The sequence below is a fragment of the Meles meles genome, chromosome 1 (assembly GCF_922984935.1).
Source record: "Meles meles chromosome 1, mMelMel3.1 paternal haplotype, whole genome shotgun sequence".
Taxonomy (NCBI): Eukaryota; Metazoa; Chordata; class Mammalia; order Carnivora; family Mustelidae; genus Meles; species Meles meles.
Window position 1 is genome coordinate 91576417 of NC_060066.1, and position 22256 is coordinate 91598672.

The 22256-nt window shown below is 41.7% G+C and overlaps 1 protein-coding gene across 4 annotated transcripts in view; it reads left to right on the top strand.

Moving 5' to 3' along the window:
• Nucleotides 1-22256, top strand: part of ASPH (aspartate beta-hydroxylase) — a 222553-nt gene that overhangs the window by 130249 nt on the left and 70048 nt on the right. For all 4 annotated transcript variants that reach the window (XM_045998610.1, XM_045998609.1, XM_045998611.1 and 1 more), the window contains 2 exons: nt 10589-10674; nt 17268-17354. In XM_045998610.1, the coding sequence (XP_045854566.1) occupies nt 10589-10674; nt 17268-17354 (173 nt within the window). The remainder of the gene's footprint in view (nt 1-10588; nt 10675-17267; nt 17355-22256) is intronic.

Sequence of the window (22256 nt, forward strand, 5' to 3'; positions counted from 1 at the left end):
TATTGAACTCCTGCTGCTATATAGTTGATATTACTTCTGAGGAGAACAAGAGCCCCTTGTTCCTTAGCTGTAGGAGGCAAAGGAAGGGTGCGCCACTCTCCTTTCCTCCAATGTGCAATGAAGGACGGGCAGGTAAGACAGTTTGCTTAGAGTTGCCCAGATTTACCTCTTCTCCCAGTACTATAGACCTACAAGGTAGATGATATTAGAGGAGGCAGTCTCAGAGGGGGTTTTTTTGGATCAAATGTAGTAATTTTCCTTACTTGAAGTGGTAATACAAAGACTCCTGCCAGAAGCACTTCCATGGCTGTCTGCTGATTGGGTTTCTCGGTAGCAAATAACATGACTGTGTCTTGATATGCTAGCAGATTTCTTTCACACCCTACTGTGGAGCAAAGCAATAGAATACTGTAGGGGCAGAACCCTTTTAGGTTCTTTGTCTGGTCTAATAATTAAATTGGCATAAGAGAGATTAACAGCAAAAAACAAAAGTTTAATAACATGTGTGCCTTCTGTATACACAGGAGAGACCCAGGAAAACTGAGTAGCTTCCCAAAATGACTGAAGTCATCACCTTAAATACCATCTTCAGTTAAAGGTGAAAAATGGTGGGAATAGGGAGCCAGTTGTGGGAGCTTAGCAGGAGAACACAATAAATAAGTATAAGGTTGTTATGCAGACTTAAGTCCGGACGTCCTCCATTGATAAGAGTTTCTGCACATTGAGTGATCCCTCCTTTCTGGGAGGGAAAGACACCCTTAAAGACAGAGAGGGAGACACCCTTAAAAATGGATGTTGTTCTTGTTCTATGCTAAGTATGGAGCCTGCTTAAGATTCTCTCCTTTTCCCTCGGCCCCTATCCCTGCTCATGCATGCATTCGCTCTCTCAAAAAAAAAAAAAAAAGAAAAAGATAACGCCCTTATAAATGAAAATGTCTCTTACAAAAAAGTAACTACTTCTCAGTTTTCAGAGCTTCTTTTTGTGTCTCCAATTTCTTAAAAATAACCAGCTTAAAATAATCAATATGCCAAAGAGGCATATCTTGGAGTGGCAAAATTTGTTCCCCTAGAATACCTTGCACAATTCACACTTTTAAATGAAAGATGAAAGAGAACCAACTGAGTGCTCCCATCCTCTCCCCCTGCCTAAGCCTTGAAGGAACACTGGTAAAGGTGCAGATACAGGCTTGCTCTCTCTATACCCAGCAGAAAGAATTCCATCAAAAATCTTAGCACTGGATTCTTCAAGTCTTGAATGTTTTGCTCTGTTGTTTCCTTCTTTTTTTTAACCATTTTCCTTAATTTATTGATTGATAATCAATTTGGTATTTATAATTGATTTACCTCAATGCCAGACAAATTTAAAGATTTTTTTTCTTATATTTAAATTCAGCATTGGTTTTAAAAAGAAAAGCAGAATTAACTTCCAATTCTAATACAGAAAGATTAAAATATGTAATGAGGTCTGTCTTAGGTTAACTGTTAATTAACATGAATAATATTGCAATAAAGCATTATGTGATTATTTTAGCTTCAGGCTGCATTTCAGATAGCACATTTTTCTTCAGTGTCTTATTTTGGTCTTACTCTTCCTTCCCTTAAAATTATTTTGCTGTTTAGATGATTTCCCATCATATCCCATCTTTGGATACTTGTAACAAAAAGCAGTCTTTCATATTTTATGTCGTTCTACTTGGAGACACATAGCAGGGTCTAGAGAGCAAGGAAAGCAAGGATAGTCCTTTGTTGACTCAGAAAATACAAACTGGCTACAGGTATAGTGTGGCAAAGTTATTAGTCACCCAAAATCTCTGTCAGGGAAATGGTTGACTATAGAGCAAATCTGGTATCTTAAAAATAACTAACTAACTAAATAAATAAATAAAATTCCTCAAACTATTTGCTAATAAGGTGTTGGGGATGAGCGAATTTTCCTCTATTCAAGGTTCTTCCAGCTAGACTAAGAAGGAAATTGACATAAGACAGATAAACAGGAGAAAAATCACATTTAGTTCTGTACAAGCAGGGCATCCACAGCCGTGAAACTCCAAGGACTGTCAGGCAACATGAGGCTTATATGACATCCTGATCTAAGGAGCTTAGATCCCTGAGGTGGGGGCAGGGGGGTGGGGGCTGTGGTCTGGGGATACAATGAGGAGGTAGATCATTAGCTGGAAGGTGAGAGGGGAGGTTTGGAAAACAAAGGCTGTCCTGTTATGCAAATAACTTTCTTAGATAAAAAAGAAATCTCTTAATAGCTCTCTACCTGATGCAAGATTTCCTTTCTAATGTACATTTAGGCAATTGAAAGAGGGATAGAGACCTTTCCCTGTATCTGCTGGGTTTTGATTGCTTTTAACTCAAAATTGTCTTCATGCCAAAGTGGCCCATCTTGGGGTGGCCGCCTTCAGCCCCTATAAAGATATATCATACATATCTCCCATTTAATTAACAGAATTTTAAGATATATGAAAATAAGATGTTACAGATGGGGTCCCTGGGTGGCTCAGTGTTAAGCCTCTGCCTTCCTCTCAGATCTTAATCTCAGAGTCCTGGGATCAAGAGCTTGCATCACATTGGGCTCTCTGTTCAGCAGGGAGCCTGCTTCCCCCCAACCTCCCCCCCCACCACCTGCCTCTCTGCCTATTTGTGATCTCTCTGTCAAATAAATAAGATCTTTAAAAAAATAAGGTGTTATAGAGAGAAGTAATAATTAACATTTATATTGATGTTTTATGCTCCTTTATGGTTGGTAGGTGAGGGTCAGATATTTCCCCAATTTCATGGAAGCAAAATTAAGCAAGTCACCTAAGAAGGGCAAAATTGAGGCTCCTCTAGACTCTGCACTGTGATCATCCTACTAAGCCAGGTGTCTGCATAACGTGTAAACCCTGGATCTTTGAGACACAAAAGGAAAATTACTGTGGTTATTTAACTACCTTTATCCCTTGAGACTACAGTACAAAGTTCAGCTTATTCCTTTACACAATGTATGGGGCAAGAGCAAGCTGCCCCAAGATGGGCTACTTTGGCGTAAAGATTATTTTGCACTGAAGATAATCTAGAACCTATAGGCTCAAGACACACTTCTGCCTCTCTCTTAACCACATTGAAGAATCTAAATTGGGGGGTCTTTCTTGGAATAAGAGTTATTACCAGAGATAAATTTTAACTGAGTGACCCATCCATATGGCAGGGGAAACATCTAATGACCAAATATTTGCTCTTCTTCTTATTCCCCTGTGAATTGCATTCCTTCCTGTGAAGTCTCAGACTCGTACTCCCTTTTTCTTAGTTCAGGATGACATATATAGCTCATTTTCCCTGACTATCTTTGGAATTTCTGTATTTGTTTGGATTCCTTGTACATTTAAATTAAATTTGATCTTCTCCTGCTAGTGTGTCTCATGTCAATTTCATTCTTAGTCCAGCTAGAAGAACCTTGAAGGGAACAGGAATTCTTTGTTTCAGGCAACAGCAATACCAATGCTTAATTCTATTTTGTCATCACTCTCAAAACCCTTAGAAACACCCTAGTTTGGGCCAGGTGCTAGCTAGCTAGCTAGCTAGCTAGATAGCAAGCAAAATGGCAAAAGCACAGACACTGCAGTCAGGATAACCCCAAGTTCCAGTCTTGGCTCCTCCAGTCTTGGTTCCACCTTGGCACAGCCTAGGTGAGTCACTGATGTCTAGCAGATTAAGTGCACAGTAAACATCAGCTATTATTGTCAGCAAAGAATTTGATAAGGCATTAAGCAGTGACTCAAAGCATAAAAGCAAGATGCTTTGTGAACTTATGTTCTACTAAATTAGCTGAACTTTGCAGTCTTTAAGAACTTGCTGGTTAGTTATGTTGGGGAGAAAGGATTTCCTCTGCCCTTCAAGATCCTTCTAACTGGACTAAGACTCAAATTTGGTATGACGCTGATTAACAGGAGAAAACTAACTTAATTGTATACCAACAGGGAACCCATACAGAGATGGAAATTCCAGACAGTCATAGGTCATTTTGAACAAAGAAGAAGGGGGTAGGATCTGGGACGTCCAAGGGAAGGAATGCGATTCATGGGAAAATTAAAAAGAGTAAATGTTTGGTAAATGAATGTCTGCAGGAACACTCAGTAACTATGGGACATAGGGAACTTTGATCAAACAGACCTTGCTAGGTTCTTCCCTGTCCATCTACCTAGTTCATATCATAATGTCGTTATCTGTGGTGGGAGCTCTCATCCTGGAGCAGGTCCTCTATCTCAATTCTTAGAGGCAGCTGTTGGGGTGGTAAAGAGCTTTTCCTGTATCTGCTGGGTTTTGATGGCTTTTAACTCAAAATAATCTTCATGTTAAAGTGGCGCATCTTGCGGCAGCCTGCCCTTGGCCCCGCAGTTGTGTCTAGTATTCTGCCAGTTCTAAATTGCTGAATATACTGAAAATTTAAATGGAATGAAACATAGGAATTAAATATCAGTGTTCTCTATGATATTTTCAGTGAGGATTGACTTACATATACCTTGTTTCTTTTTCTCCTCTTTTTCCTCTCTCCCCTCCACTGTTGTCCACTGACACGTTTTGGATTAGAGCTTCTTTTTCATAAAGCACGCTGCTCTCAGTTCATTTCCTTGTTGGTTGCTTATAATTTGCTGCCTTTTAAAAAATAGCTGACAGGCCCCAGTTAAAATTGACATTGTCCCATTCCTTTTCAAAATGTCTTGATTCATTCATCCTTACATGTTTTTTTTTAAATATTTGTTGAGGACTTTCTCTGTAGGGCCGACCATGTACTAAATGCTGGGATAAGTTACAAGGAAGGCACAGTTCTTTTCTCCCACAAACTAACAACCAAGCAGGGGTTGGGGAGGGTTGGTAGGAAGAGAGAGAGGGTGAGTATGCTTAAGCTAATTATACAACCAACTTGAACACAGCCTGAAAAGTTTATTATTTCTAGAAATAAAATGCTATGTGGAGGCAGAGGAGGAGGGTTTTGTTTTTTTTGTTTTTTTTTTTTTGTCATGATTAAGTCTTAGATGACTAAATAGAGGAAATGGCATTTAAAGTAGGTCTTAAAAGTTGAAGTGCAGAGTATCCTGTGGTATAAATAGAGGGAAGTATTTTCCAAAGAAAACACCATGAGAAGATTCACAGAGGTGCCAAAGTTCATGCCATATTTGAGAGACCATGTAAAGGCAATGTAAAGTGCTTTACAGGGACGGAACAACAGAGGAAAACAGAGACTAGGGGCTGGTTTGTGAAAGACCATAGACCTGTTTGAAGGAAGCACAACTGTGAAAGCTCAAGATGAACATTATCTCCCTTAAATAAAGCAAGCATTTTGGTGGTTTTGACTTAATGGGAGAAATTCTCATTCTCTCTTTCTCTCAGAGTGCAGTTAATTTAAGACCCTTAGTTAGCACACAAAATTGTATTTAAAAAAAAAAATGGTAGCCTGGGGCAGGCGCAGATGCCATGACCTTCAGCATGGCACCCCTTGGCATCAGGAATCCCTCATCTGAGTTAGAGTGGGGAGCTACGGTTGTACACTTTGTGTCTTGCATATTTTCAAAAGCCCAAATCTTGCTATACCACTGACCTTTTATAGTTGGGGAGTACCTCCTCTCTCGACAAAACTTAGACTTCCTAAACATGGACTTTGGGCCTCTTCTGGCTCTTGAAGGAGACTCAGCATCACTCAGCATCTAAGACCACGTCCTCAGATGTAGGGAGAGACAAGTCAGTGCCCAGAGTCCTTGAGTAATATCTCCACCTCAGCTTTCCAAAATTCTGGAAAGCCCTGATTCCCACAATAAGAGCATTCACATAGATGGTACCAAACACTAGCATCCAAGCCGAAGGAGATGTTTGGCCTTTCACTTACAGGAGAAATAACTAATGATGAAAGTACAAGTCCCCAGTTGTGACTAAATTACAAAATAGCTACTCTTTCTTCTGCCCATAATAATGCTGCCACCACTGGGTATGTTTGATTTCTAAGTTTTCCGGGGAAGGTTTCCCTTCTGCCTCCCAAATGGATTAGCACCACTCCTGGTCCATTCTGAAATTCATTCCCCTCAAGATTAGTTATCCATTTGCATCTTTCTTCTCAGTAAGACTGCAGCCTCCTTGAGGAAGGTCTGTTGAATTCCCAGCACAGTCCTTGGAACACAGTTGCATTTTAGCAAATCGTTGAAGGAATGAATGAGTCAGTGAAGTACGTTTTGGTTGCTGTGAACAGTGCAGCAATGAATGTGCATATCCAAATCTTTGTGTGGACGTATTTCATTTCTCTTGGCAGGTAAACAGGATCAGGAATGCTGGCATGGCTTTCTAAGGAATTTCATTTTCATTTTGATCCATGGGTGTATATAAAGAGTGGGAAACATGGACAGGAAGATCCTCAGGACAGTATAGACCATGGGGACATACTGGAAGCAGGGAGACTGGTTAGGAGATTGTTGCTTTCTATCTACCATAGGGCAGACATTTCCATTTTCATCACTGTCTTTAATGCAGTGGGTTTAGAACACAGAGTAATGCAGAGGTCCTGTGTCTGTTTTTCTTGGTGGTCAAATTCTACCCATGTACCGTAATATTAAAACATCTTCATTTATGGACCAAGTGGAAATGAAAGGGAACCAGTATTCATTTTTATAAAATCTAAGTACATATTGCCAGAGCTTTTCTCGTAGTGTTAATTATTCTTTTATTGTCTTTCTTTTTTCTTCTTATTTCCTCTTAATGTTTCAACCATGGTATGTATGACAAGGGAATGGAGAATTTGAAATGCACTTAAATGCACTTTCATGGTTTTGGAAAAAATTAAAGTACTTGCAATGACAGTTATTATTTTTATACAAAGTTTAATATAGCATGCATAGCTTCCTTCTAAACCATTGTTTTTAAAAATCCATGTTCAACAAAATAACAGTTCATTCCAGTGCCCTCTAGGTCTACTTTGAAAGATTATTAACATGATTTCCATCGACTGAAAATTAAAAGCATGGGATTTCCAAGTTCAAAGAGGTCTTAACACAGCCAGCCCATGCCACTCATTTGTAGATGAGAAAACTGAGGCCCAGACCACCGGAGAGCCTGGTTCCGTCACTAACCATGAGAACTCATTGTCTCTGTGGCTTGGCCATGTGCCTCTCCATAATAAGAAGGAAGAGCTCTGTGTTTTTTAGAATTGGGAAAATTGCCTTAGGCTTTTTATACATTTAAAAATAAAAATAGTCATGATAGGGACCAAACTTGAATTTCAAAGAGAAGAGAAGTGGGAACGACTAAACTTGAAGATATGTGAAAAGAGATAGAGAAGATTTTTAATATTTTGTCTTTTGGCGACACTATTGAAATATTTTGACATTAAGATACTTAAAATGTATAACTGTTTAACAAGTCTATTATTTTACTTCTTACTATGTTGAACTGCCAATAATTTATTTTTCTTTTTATAGATAAATCTCATGTTAACTTTATAAAAGGGGTGACAGATTTGGGAAAACCAGTAACGTCCTGTAGTCAGGTGCATGCCACGCTTTCTTAGTCCCACTGGTGTTCTGCTGACAGAGACTTCTGCAAAACTGAAATGAGCAATTGAGAGACATAAGTCAGTGCTGAGATGACAAGACACTAACTTACCACCATGCAGTCACATCTCAGTCAAACGTCAATTTGTTTTCCATATCCTCAGCATATATGCTAACGTATAATGACATGCAGCTGAAAACACCCATTATTCACTGTTTTGTCAGTCTCTGCTTTGGCCATTTATATTTTTTAACAATAGGGGTCCTGAGAGCTCAGGGAGGGGGGAAGAAAAAGATAGAATAAACAAATAAAAGAGCATGACCATTTTTAAAAATACACAAGGAGTGAAATAAAGGAAAGGTGATCAGATTGTCAGCTTTCTTGCTGATGACAGTGGAATTGAAGAATGGGGCATAGATGAGCAGGAATAATGGTTTGATTAATAATGAACCCCAGAATTAGACGTAATTGCCCACTCTAGGCAACATGGAACAGCCCTAGTTCCCTCACATGGGGGCCTCCCTGTAAGACTGCCATCAACTCAGCATACTACATGTGCTATTGGGAGGAAGAGAAAGGGTGGGACAGAACCAAACAGGCTTGCCATCTCCCCCAGCCCAGTGAGCAGATAAGTCACACCACCACCCCTATGGGGAGAGGCAAGAGGCCAAGAGTTTTGGGGGAATGTCCCTCCCTTTGGAAACCATTTGAGTGGGAAATATTGTGTCTTTTCCTGTGTGAATGGGAGAGGGGAGGTATTAAGGGACCGACCCTTTTGGTACGCCACTGGCATGCCTGTGAAGTTAAATTCGCTATGTCTGGGAGGTTGAGACAATAAAAGGAGGTACAGGTAAAGCACCCGGCATGGGGGTACACTGAAAAGAAATTTTTTAAAAAAGCACCTGGCATGCGGACTGGCACAGAGCAAATGCTAAAAAAAAAAAAAAAAAGTCGTGATTCTATTCAGTCCGTTTGGACAAATCCACATGCTCCTTCTTTGCCCTCTTCTGTTTGCCATCTCTAACCAGTTTTGTGATTTGGACAACCAGATGGCTCTGATGTCATCCTCTGGAAGAGGACAGATATGAGAATGATTAGAGTGGTGAGCAGTAGTGCATTTGATTTCCTATCTACTGAGTGTGAGGCATCCATGTCATAAATCATAGGCCCATGGATTTACGATTTTTTAATGCAAAAGAACATTAACCTGTTAGTTTGTAGCCCCATTTGGAAATTAAACTGTTAAAGCCCTGTGCAGGGCTGAAGACTGACCTCAGGGAGCAGCAGAGGGCAGGAGCCACAGAGGACCCAGGGAGGAAATGAAGAGGCTAGAGAATAAGGAGGAAAACTAGGCAAGTAAGTGGGCAACACAGACGTCAAGGAGAGCATTCAGTTCGGGAAGAAGCAGCAGCTGTGCCAGGTGCTGCAGAGGAGTCAGGTAGGATAGGAAGGAAAAGAAATAAATGGGCCTGCAGAGATGGCAGGAGGCATCATTCGCTGTTAGGGAGCATGTAACATATGGAGCACTGTGCTCTCCACTCGTGCACAATATCGACTTAACTCTCAATTTTTACAGATGAGGGAGGTAGGAGTCAGAAAAGTTTAGTAGCAGCTTGGCTGAGGTCACAAAGCTTAGAAGTCACAGAGCTGGGACTCAGTCCTGTCATCTGACTCTTAATCACTCAGCACCCCTCTCTTCCAGAAGACTTGCTTCTGCCCTATATTGGGTGAGGATGCCAGAGCATCGTGAGTTGAGAGGGAGCTAGGAATGAGAGGAGGGTAAGAGAGAATGGCAGGTAGAGGAGGGTAGGCTGAGGTTTGTCTTACTTTAGGACAGCAAAGACCTCAGCATTATTAAATGAAAAAAGATGCCCAGAATAGAACCAGGGAGTGAGGAGACACTCGGGAGGTACAGAAGGCAGAGGACAGGGTGTGTGTGTGTGTGTGTGTGTGTGTGTGTGTGTGTGTGTGTGTGTGTGTGTGTAGGGGTGGGACCTTAGGAAGGAGAGCCCTTCCTCCTGTGTGACAGGAGACAGCAGAAGCAATGAATGGATGGGTTCAGTGTCAGAACATTGATGAAGAACATCTCTTCTCATCGTTCTCATTCTCTATCTCCCCAACTCCATCCCCTGTCCCACCACCAGTCCCCTCCTCTATCTAGAACATCCCACTTACCCTTCCATGCCCTGCTCTTGTCACTTCCCTGAGCCCTCAAGCAGGTTGGTTTGCTGTAGGCTTCCAGGGAGCACACGGCATCCATCCACCCACGGGCACTGCCAGGTGGGCCCCAGCAGGACCCCGCCCCACCACTGGATGTGACTTCATGCTCAGTGAGCATGAACCAATTCAGCTTGTACCTACAACATGGCGCCCTCTGTAGGAGCTTAGGTTTTGGAAAAGGACTAAGTTGCACAAATGATTGTAATACATGTCCCATGAGAGAAGACCCATGAAAGAAATATGCAGAGTAATGTGCACTTCGGTCCAGAGGGGGAATGCAGTGAGGAAGGCAGAAGGGTTTTGAGTTAATTGTGGAAGGGTGAACATTTTTACAACCAACAAAGGAATAGGCCATTTTACTTAGAGAAAGTAGGATCAGAAATGGCACAGAGCTTATTTGAGGAACACGGGATGGTCATGTTTGGCTGAAGGATGGAATATAGCTGGAGTGGTAAGCCCATGATGCAACAGGAGGACGTCAGTGCTAGACTGAAATTCTGTTCTTCTCAGCAGTCTTGCGGACTTAGCCAAGAAGTCGATCCTAAGAGTTTATAAATCACACCTACCATTTTCCTCCCAGAAACTAGGCCAGTATCTCTGTGAGTTTCAGGATACCAGTGCCCACCCAGGCTCCTCGGGACACCCCTGAGCATATAAGTAAGGGCTGTGTTATCTCGCTTGGCAGCTGCTGCCTGTGTCCTCCCCGGGGATGGGGTTGGGGGGGAGAGGTGAGCCAGGAGTGTGTTTGCTCCTGCACGGAGAGTTTTCTTATTACTTGTACATCACTATTCTTAAGAACTATTTCTAGACAAAGAAATACAAAATAAAAACCTCTTTTTTCTTTCAGTTAAGAAAAAGAAGCCTAAACTATTAAATAAATTTGATAAGACTATTAAAGCTGAACTTGATGCTGCAGAAAAACTTCGTAAAAGGGTATGTTGATGTTTTTGTTTGGCACAGGAATGTGCAGTGGGTCAGTTGTTCAAAAAATTCAGGCGTTACTGTGGAATTGTTACAAAATAATAAGAGAAGCAGCCCTTGAGTGGAGTGGATTTTTTTTCCCCCCGAGCACATCAGCATTCCAGTGAAATGAATCAAGTGAAAGGGAAAATTTGCCCCTGTATGGCCAAACAGAAGTAGAACTAAGGGTTAGGCTGGTGGACGTGGGGTCAGCCTACCACCACCCCCCCGCCAGGTGTGTGGCTTTGGACAAAATACTTGGCCATTCTGAGCTTCAGTTTTCTCATTTAAAAAATTAGAATAGAAAGTGATCTTCCTGCTTGGTTTTTGTGAAGATCAGATGAGATTTTTTTTTCTTAAAGCATCGACTGTGTCACGTGCCACATAGGTGAACACTTTTAACTGTCTAGCACTTCAATGCAAAAAGAAAAAATTAGTCCAGGATGCTTCGGGTAGTTACTGATAGGTGAAATGACATTGGGTTTAGGATTCTTCTCACTAGGTATTAACCTCATGCACCTGCAGTTTTCAGGCTCACTATTATATGGTTTGTGTTGTTCTCAGTTAATTTGAAATATGACCTGCATGTGTTTCTAGATATTGCAGTTAAAAAAAATAACTTGACACTAGATTGAAGTTCTTGTTCTCTGACTCAGTCATATTCATTGTCTAATTATCAGGTCCAACATTTATAATAATACATTTAATAACACCTTCACTGAATCATATGCTTGTTTGTCATGGAAATTTCTCTTTCTCTACTCTGTACTGGAATTGGACTTGGCGTCATGATCATTAGTTTTCCTGTAATATGCCTTTTCATCTAGTAGACCTTGACTGCAAAGAGGGGACTGGGTATTGTAAGTAAATAAGCAACAACATAAGGACACGATTAGGAACTGAGGTGGGACAAGAATATGCTTCCCAAGTATTTATCGGAAACATACCAGGAAGCATGGAGACCTTTGTAACTCATGTTAGACAAGGTTCCCAGGCCAAGACTGGCTTACCCTCTTTAGCAGGCAATAAAAATGGGGTAACTCCAAAGACTTTTGTAGCAAAGTTGTTCACTGTCCCTAAATTTAATCACGGGAAGGATTTCTGAATCTGTCTTGTTTAACTTTACAAAATGAAGCCACCTACTATTTGTGGGAAATTTGCATTTCTTAATGGAAGTGAAGTAGGAGTCTTCTTTTTCTATCCCCTCGTTTGGCATCCTCCACTTCCTCTTTACTAAATGCCGTATATGAAAGTGTGGGATGCCTATTTCACAGGTGACTTTAGGGATAAAGGACAAGTGAACAGCTTTGGAGAAGGACTGTTATGTAATTTTAATGAATGGTAAAGAAGGGCTCAGTTGCCAAGGGGAGGATGAGTCAATGGGATATAAAAGTACTGGAACAGTCTATGGGGTATTCTCTGGTTCTTGCTTATCTGGAGAAATGATGAGGCATTCCTCAAGGAGCACCCGAATCTCTAACAGAGTCAATAAGGGAGGAGGAAGTAGCTACAGTTCTTGCTTCTGAAATAGCAAGGAGCCATATTTATTATTGACTGGATTATCAGCATTAAAGAAGTTTTTTAAGGTTATTTTTATGGCTGGTATTTTCAAATGAGGCAACTGGTCACCTTGGAAGAGCTGAAGCCCATGCTGAGGTATGCCCCAGACAGAGGGGTCCAGTTTTAGTTCATGCCTAGCTTTAAGGACTATGCTGCATGAAAGTATGGGGTCACTTTATTTTTCCATCAAAAATGTACAGATCAGAACCTAATTCAATCATGTGTTTTTCAAAAGTCATATGTATTGCTTAACACTCTTCCTTACCCATAGGAAAAAGGATTTGGGATTATCTACTGAAATAGTCACTTATTATTATTTCATTTTAAAGATTCTTTATTTATTTATTTGACAAACAGAGATCACAAATAGGCAGAGAGGCAGGCAGAGAAAGAGGAAGGGAAGCAGGCTCCTTGCTGAGCAGAGAGCCCGATGCGGGACCTGATCCGAAGGCAGAGGCTAAAACCACTGAGCCACGCAGGTGCCCCACTTATTATTATTTCATTTTAAGTGAGAAAAAGAGAGGGAGAAGGGAACATGTAATAAAGCCAGAGTGAGGCTTTCAAACACATGAAAGTTTGCATCACAGGCTCTGAAAGGAGATTGGGATGAATGGATATGCTATAGGCAAGACGCAAAGGGAGTAGCATCACACTCTAAGATGAATGGCATTCATCAGAGGAGCTGCCCTCCACCAAGTCTAGAGAGAAATGTTCTGCTATGGGTCTTCATGAAGGGTATGCTGACGGATGGCCAGCTCCCGCCCTCACATCACACTAGTGGATTCTGCAATACAGCTGTGGGGGTGTGTTTTAATGTCCTTGGGGCACAGCTCATTGGCCTCACGCCAGAACAATGGGGCCCAAGTACCTATCTCTCCAATGAGCTGTCTTGGTTTTTGGATAAAATGTAAGCTCTGTCGAAAGATGATTTTTAGGCAATTCTTCACAAGCATTGTATCTTGCCTTTAAGTTTTTCAATAAGAATCGCATCATAGCCCTAAGAGCTATATTCTCTAGTAAGATTCTAGGGAGCGGAAGTTCCTCCACACCAAAAGCATGCACATTTACTGTGCAAGCCTGCTGGGGTAAGAGCAGGGCTGACAGTCCCTTAGCAAGGCAACATGGCTTCTGTCTGAAGGGGATCGGAGGGATGCCATGGTCGAGTCAAAATATTCCATTATTTTTATATTTTTGATGAGCAGCTAAGGGAGTATCCAGAAGGAACAAAATGCTTTAGCAGATTTGTTACAAATGTTGTTATTCCTGTGTTTTAGATCGTAATGGTGCATTTAGCATGATTTTCACAAAAATAGCCTCCACATTTGCAATTTAAGTTACAGAAGGCATGTGGTAAGCTAAAAATTGTCCCCCCTCCCAAAATATCCCAAGTCCTAATCCCTGGAACCTGTAAGCCTTACCATATTTAGAGAAAGGGTCTTTGCAGATAGGATAACTTACAGATCTCAAAATGGGGAGATTATTCTAGTTTATCCACTTGGGCCCTAAATGTAATCACATGTTTCTTTATAAGAGAGAGTAAGAGGGAAATTGGAGACAAAATAGGAGAAGGCATCACAGAGGGGAGAAGACAATGTGAAGACCGAAGTAGAGATTGGAGTAATGCATCCACCGTCATGTAATGCTGTCAGGAGGCAAGGAACAGACTCCCGCTAGAGCCTCTGGAGGAAACATGGCTCTGCCAACATCGCAGTTTCAGTGCAGTGAAACCGATTTTGGACTAATGTGCTCCGGAATAAATTTCTGTTGTTTGAGCCATCAAATTTCTGGTAATTTGCGACAGCAGCCGGAGAAAACTAATCCAGATTTTCGTGCTGGGCAGTGGGCTGCTGCTATAACCAATACTTAGAAATATGGACATGGCTTTGGAATTGGGTAAGGTGGAGAGGCCAGAAGAATTTCAAGGCGCATGAGAGCAAAAGCCTGCATTGTCTTAAGCAGACTGTTGGTAGAAATATGGATGTGAAAGCTGCTTCTGGAGAGGGCTCACAGGAAGTGAGGAGCACCATAGAGAAAGCTTTATCAATGATCTTCAAGAATATACGTATCCTTACCAGCAGAATGTTGATAGGCACTTTTGGTGAGAGCTCTGGAGGAAATGAGGAACAGGTCATTGTAACTGGAGAAAAGGCAGTCCTTGTTACAGAGTGGCAGGAAACTTAAATGAATTATATCTTAAGGGCCTGGGCAAAGCAAAACTTGGAAGCACTGTACTTGGATGCTTAATTGAGGAGATTTCCAAGCCATGTGTCCAAGATGCAGCCTGGTTTCGTTTTTGCTGCTTCCAGTAAAATATGAGAGGAAAGTGATCATTAAGGAACTCTTAAAGGAAAAAAAAAAAAAAACCAGAACATGCTAATTTGGGGAGATTTCTTGGTCTATCCAGATTGCAGAAGAATTAGAAGTTCATTGTTAGGAAAGTGTACTCTGGAGAGAAGGCCAGGGGTGTCCTGGACATCCTTTTCCTGAAGAAAGTAGGTGTGTGACTCTTGGATCTATTCAGCTGTCCAGCAGAAGCCAGGAATAGAGATGGGATTATCCTGGGAGGGTCTTTGCAGGTGCCTCTTGTCAAATGGTGTGAATCCCCACGACAGACAAAAGAGACCCACAAGGCTTTTGAGAATATTATACCAGGAGAAGCATTGCCACCTGAAAGGCACAGGACAAACGGCAAGAAATGCTGGGTTCCCAAAATTCTACAGGCAGGAAACAGACAGATAAAATGAATCACACTTTCAATAAAAAGAAAAGATAATTCCAAGGGCAGAGTCTTGGACCCAGAGGTGAGACAAAAGGACTTCATGGCCCGAGACAAGAACTCGGTAGCCAGAGCCAAGGACCCAGAGGGGAGAGCCTCAAGCCACAGATTTTGATACCCAAGAATTTGCCTGCCTTTATTTTGAAACTGCTTGGAATCAGTGATTCCCTTTTTTTCTTCTAGGACGAAGAAAAAAGTCAGTTAGAAGAAAGTCATACAGAAAAAGATATTTTACATTGAGTTCTTCATCCCTTAAAAGTGGGTGGGGGAGGGATGAAGAGGTAAAAACACGGGATTTTTAGGGCAGCGAAACCGTCTGCATGACGCTATAATGGTAGATACTGTCAGTATGCAGTTGTCCGAACCCACAGAATATCCCACAGCAAGAGTGAATGGACCCTAAGGTGAACTGTGGACTTGGGGTAATTTTGACGTGTCCGTGTACCTTTGTCATTTGTAACAAATGCGCCACTGTTGCGCAGGATGGTAATCATGGGGGAGGCTGTGTGTGTTGGGGACATAATGAGTAGTTTTGCCACAGACCTGTAACTGCTTGCTCTTACAAAATAAAATCTTTAAAGAAACTAATATCATGAGAGGACAGTATATTTTAAAGAGCAGTACAATCATTTCTGACAGTACATGTCCTGTAGAGCATGTGTTCCTGGCTTGATTTATTTGTTAACCTGCCTGTCGATCAGGTAAAAGGCTCCCATGAGAGGGGCCGCATTATCTTGTGCGGCACACACATTCCCCACACAACATATGCTCCGTGCAGTATCTACCAGTTGTAAGCGTAACAGCAGCCCCTCAAGGTAGTTAAGTACCCTCGTCCCCATTTTACAGATGAGACACCCGAGGCAAGGCATCAGTAACTCTCCATAAGTCATACACCTCTCAAGCAGCGGAGACCAGCCTCCAACCCGTCAGTTTGGCTCTGGAGCCCGCGCCCATAGCCATGACGCTATACATGTTTTCTACCAGCCCTTCAGCACCACTTATGGGCAAGTGAGAGGAAAAGAAAACCTCCTTCTTCGATGCTATCTACCTAAAGAAATGATTTTAAGTAACTTTGATAGGGATGTTGCCTGACCTTTCACTATTGAGTCAAGTCTTCCAGAAGTGGGCGTCAGGGACAGCCGAGCAGTCCTGTACAGTTTGCTTTCCCGAGCCACCCTAGTGTCGTGTAGAAACTCAGCTTGATGAACTTCAAAACATAGAAACCACGGCGAGCTTCCATTTGTAGGAGGAATGAATGGATTTACCAGTTTAGAAGGAGCCGAAGTGTCCGTGAAAGTTCATCTCAGAAAATCTGGCTCTATCCCGTGGTTCCCAGTGGCTTTGACCTGCAGCCATCCATTGGAAACCAGGAGACATTTGTTTCACCCCATGGAATGGCCACGGATGGAGAGTCATGGGGAAAGGCTTCCTCACCCCCACCAAGACGCTCACCAAGTTGACCTGTTCCACATCCTTTGTTTCTTTTCATGTCAGGGTGGTCAGGGACCTAGTGGAGGTGCTTGGACTATCTTCTTAAGGGTCCACATAAGCCTTGGGAGGGGTTCCATGACACAGAGTCATGAGTTTCCCTGGTCAGCCAGGCAAGCCAAATCAATGCTAGTGTTTCATGGCTAACAGGTACCACAAGCCAGTGGCCTTATGACTTGGGCGAGCTCATCCCCCCAGCCGCATCAGGTGCTGTAGACTTCTTGTGGCAGACCCCAAGACATTCCAGCCGCCAGCAGTATTTTTCCCCACTTAAGATACTATTTTCTTCAAGAAGATAGTAATACTGTAATAGCACTGTATGGTGACCAATGGTAGCTACACTTATGATGAGGATAGCGTAATGTATAGAGTTGTCTAATTGCTGTGTTGTACATCTGAAACTAATGTAACATTGTGTGTCAACTGTACTTCAATGAAAAAGAAAGTTAAAATATAATGCATGTAGGAACTGTGTGTATAGAGGGAAAATGCAGTTTCTTTAACAGAGACTTAGAGCACATCCTTGGTCAGGTTTCTGTTATTTAAAAAAAAAAAAAAATTGTTTTCATTTTTATTTCTCTGTTTTCCAAACTTAATTGTTTAAAAATCTTAGACTGTCTTTAGACTCAGAGTGGAGTCTAGGATGTTTTGACAACATTACTTGGTGAATATTAAAAAACCATATTGAATAATATTATGCATCTGAACTTACTGCATTTATGTAACTGCTTCTTCCTAACAGGGAAAAATTGAAGAAGCATTGAGTGCATTCCAAGAACTAGTGCGCAAATATCCTCAGAGTCCACGGGCGAGATACGGAAAGGCACAGGTATTTGAAATCATTCCTATGTAGAAGACGTTTTTGATGTCCTTGTGTTCTGTGTAATTGGATTTTTTCACTGCCCACTATTTGTGTTTCTCTTTGTCCTTCTAACTTATAAACAGAGTCAATTTCTCATGCATATGTGTACACTCAAGCAAGAAATACCGTTTTAAATACAAAAATTGGCTATTGCCATTGTGTCCTGGTGAATCTAGCAGCGTTTTCCTGCTCTCCCTCCTTCTGGCTTCTCCCTGGATTTGAAAAGAAAAAAAGAAGAACACTTTTGTCCTTGATCTCCCATCACCATCATGCCCCATTCCGCCAAGTTTTCACCGTAGGCTCCTCTGAGCTGTAAGAACCGCCGTTTTGAAACTAGAGGCTGCAAGTATGCTTAGGAAAGCCTTGAAATATAAAACGGAGTTATAGTACCAGCTCCCCTCTCCCTGTCTCCACTCCCTCACCTCCTTTCTTCCCTGACTTTCCCATCGTCCAGCTCCTCATTCTGTGAAGCTTTTCTGCACCCACCTGTGGTTGCTGCGGTTGGCTGTAAAGCCACCATGTAACACGTGCTTTTAGACCCTGGGATTATCATAATGCGCCCTCTAGAAGTCTCTGCCCTCGTGGATCTTACTGGCCAGCGGGAGGTATTTTAAAAGTTACTTTGTCAAAACTGAGAGGGAGACAAACCGTAAGAGACTCTTAATCTCAGGGAACAGACTGAGGGTTGCTGGACGGGTGGGGGTGGGAGGGATGGGGTGGCTGGGTGATGGACACTAGGGAGGGTCTGTGCTATGGTGAGTGCTGTGAATTGTGTAAGACTGATGATTCACAGACCTGCACTCCTGAAACAAATCATACATGATATGTTAATAAAAAACAAAGTCAGTTCATCAAAAATTACTTAGAGGAAGCCCCTCTACGCAGTTCTAGGCGCTGCAGATGCGGCCACCAGCAAAATGTATGGCGTTGTCATTGTGGTGATGAAGGCAGCCCTGGAGACAAAACAAGTAAAATATATATGCCCGTCAGTGAGAAGTGCTGAGGAGAACCTGTTAAAAGCAGAGTACCACCACAGGATGTGTGAGGGAGTGGATATGTGGGCTAGGGTGCTCGGGAGAAGTCCACCAACGAGGTGACATTTGAGCCAGGGCCTGAATAAATATATATAGAAATATATAGTTAAGGATATTATAACACATTAAACAAATATATTAGATCATCTTATGTAAAATACATCATAAGGAAAAGGAGAGCATACCTATTAACATTTTTCTGGCTGTGAATGATGAGGCTTAAGGGCAACAGGGAAGACAATGCTTTAGAGACACTGATCAGAAAAGGCCTCTCAGGGCACCTGGGTGGCTCAGTGGTTTAAGCCTCTGCCTTCGGCTCAGGTCATGATCTTAGGGTCCTGGGATCGAGCCCCGCATCGGGCTCTCTGCTCAGTGGGGAGCCTGTTTCTCCCTCTCTCTCTGCCTGCCTCTCTGCCTACTTGTGACCTCTCTCTCTGTCAAATACATAAATAAAATATTAAAAAAAAAAAAAAGAAAAGGCCTCTCTACTGAGGTGACGAGTGGCTGAAGTGTGACAAGGCAGCTGAAGGAGCTGTGCAGGCAGAGGGAACAGTGACGGCAAAGGCCTGATACAGGGAAGTCATGTTGGTGTAAGAAGCTCAAGAACAGAAAGAAGGGTGCGCTGAGGGAGGGCGAAGTGGGACAAGTGGGCCAGGGCCTCACAGATGATATTCTCTGTGCCCTGAGAAGCACTGCAGGGTTTCTGCATGGAGTTCGCCATCTTGTTTTTTCATAAAGATTGTTTTGGTTCCGGGTGGGGGATAGATTAAAGGGGCAGCAGTAGAAGCGAGAAGCATAGGGAACGACTATAGGTGTACTCAGGGAGCACTGGCCCGGACTGTGGCCATGGCTGTGGTGATGGGGAAATGGTGGGGAGGGCTTCCTGTTGGCTTGGGTGTAAGAATCAGAGAAGACAGGACTGGACTTCTGGGTTTGGGGTTTGGCCAGAGGAGGAGAGAGAGAGCTCCTTGCTCACAGGGAAAACTGGTAGAGAAACAGGTCTAGGGAGGTGAGAAGTCAAGAATTCGCTTTTCATCCTGTAAAGTTTGTGATGCCTATTGGACAGTCAAGTGGACATGTCAAGGAGACATTGAATTTTATAAAGTCTGGAATTCAGGACAAAAGCCAGGCCTGATACACAGTGTGTCTGGCAGTGAAGCTCCCACAGCCTGGCCTGGAGGGGATGAGATTCTCAACCCTACTGGGAAACAAAAGGCGCAAAGCTACAGAAATTTTCCAGATGCAGAACCTGACAACACCCTTTGGAGGGGTCGGTGCAGTGACTCGTACACGGCACTCACATAGGACCTAACGTATCTATGGATAAAACAAACATGTTTTGCTCAGAACCAAAGGTGGCGACCACTTGTTCCAGATCCTCGAATTCTTCTTATCTCCCTATTAAAAACTTATTAGTTAAATTTTATTAATTAAATTTTAATAAATTTAAAAATCGTTTTTATTTTTTTATTATTTTTTTTAAGATTTTATTTATTTATTTGACAGACAGAGATCACAAGTAGGCAGAGAGAGAGAGGAGGAGGCAGGCTCCCTGCGGAGCAGGGGCACGATCCCAGGACCCTGGGATTATGACCTGAGCCTAAGGCAGAGGCTTTAACCCATTGAACCACCCAAGCGCCCCTAGATTTTAATAAATTTAGGTTGTGAAAAAGTAACACAAATACGTTCCTCCTATCCATGGTACAGACCAGGGGTAGCAGACAGCAATTATATCATTTTTGTAAGTGAATTTGGTCAGTAATCCTCCAAAATTGCTAAGCTGCATTGGTCTTAGGCAAGAGTGAATGTGTTACCAAAAGATCGTGCCTGTTCATTTAAGTGATGAGCTTCATTACTAATATTGGCAGTCATTTGATTAAGAGAGCATATTAACTAGAAAGAAAAAAAAATTGATGCAAATGTTAACTTAATTGTGACAAAAAATACTTTGTGCTTTAGAATTTTTCTTTGTATGTGATAGTAATTGTGGGGGCCAAAGTCCAAATAAATGTGGTACTTTCACCCATGGTGATTGCTGGATTTATATCCTTATTTAACTGTAGAAATTTGAGAGCTAGGCCTAAGGCAAAAATTTTTATCTCTAAACTATTATGCTACATGGTGTTATTGATATTAATGTTAATGTGGCATAAAGCAAAATTTAAGCATGGTAAATTAAATTTTAATAGAGTAATTTAAAAGAAATTGTAAATGCATAGAAGTTTTAAAAATCAGAGTTCAAAAGAAGCTGGATTTTATAGGGAGGAAGAAATGATGACTTTTTCATCCTTTGTTTGCACATCACACAATTACACTGGAATATCCCAACAGATTTCTTTTTAATACCCCAACAAACTTGTAAAATGTAGCAACATTGAGTTAAATATGATCTATAATTCTGAAGCATCACTGATACTGTCTGATTCCTTGGATCACCGTGAAAATCAATTCTGACCAAATTCCCTGAACATCAGATACAACATCTTAAATCGTAAACTCAATTCACTTTATTATCTTCACAAACCATTAATGCCTCTGAGGCAGAAAATGACACCTCTCCTAGGAAGTTTGGATGGTTGAATTAGTTCAAGTCAACAGAAGGCTTTGTGGTGTTAACATCCTGGAACAAATGTTCAGTTTCTGCCCAAATCATTTTATATACGGGTGCTAAACTGATAATGATCAATCTATACAATTTTGATTTTCAAAGTCAAGTCTATTACTTTCATTTAAAAGAATTTAAGATGGAGATGTCATTTTTAATACCAAGATTTTCCCAATTCTGGAAGTTGTTTTTACTTCGTTAAAATGAAGGAATTTGAGACGCGAGGAAGGGAGGAAACAAGGTATATAAATTGTATCATCTTCCTCTCTTTTTAGATTGGGTTTAGGTTTATATTTATTCCAGTTTCTATAAGGAAGGATTACCTTAGTAGACATTTGTCCTTGCAGTAACCTTGACCTGACCCTCCAGATCCAGGATCTATTTGGTAGATCCCCAAACCCAGGACTCCAGCTTGAAGAGGGTGAACTACATGGTCTCAAAAGGGCTGTCTCAGTTCCAGGACTCTGTTACTCTCGACGTCATCTATGAATGATCATGTTTTGGAGAGCTAACTCACCATAGCCAAACTCACAAGAAACTGATGCCTACACAGAAAAGCCAGCATGTGAATATACCAAAGGCCAGAGGGGCGGGATGGGCAGTGTGGGTCATGGACATTGAACTCTCTCCTGGCAGATAAGTCTATAATGGAGACAGCCCATTTATAGACATGAACAGATAGCAGTGTATTCTGAAGCTTTTTTCTATTAGGTAAGGGTAAATTGCCCTTTTTCAACCCAGAGATTTTTGTCCTATCACTTTTCCTTTATTATGTCTGTCCACTTCTCTCTTTCACTCTGCTTCAGTCCTAGCCCTCATCATCTTGGGAAACTTACCTGATCAGTCCACATAACAAGTTATTTCTTTGAGGTGTTATTTTCTGACAAGCTCTCCGCAGATATTATCAATTTATGCTGAATCTTACTAGTTTTTGCTTTGGGATCGGGGAGGAATGGCTCATTTTCTTACCATGCCCTCAAATTGTGGAGTTGTGCTTTAGTTCGGTTCTTCAGGAAGCTATATATTGATGGCCGCACACCCTTTATTTTAAACAGCAGAACATGTTACATAGGATATTAGGAGAAAAACATTTTATATGTGACTTCTAGCCTCTAACTGGTATCATTTTTCCTCAAGCGGTAATCTTCAAATTATAGTTTACTAAATCGGGTGAGATTTTGACTGCCATTTTACACATTCCCCTCTTTATCACTGTAGCATTTCACTACC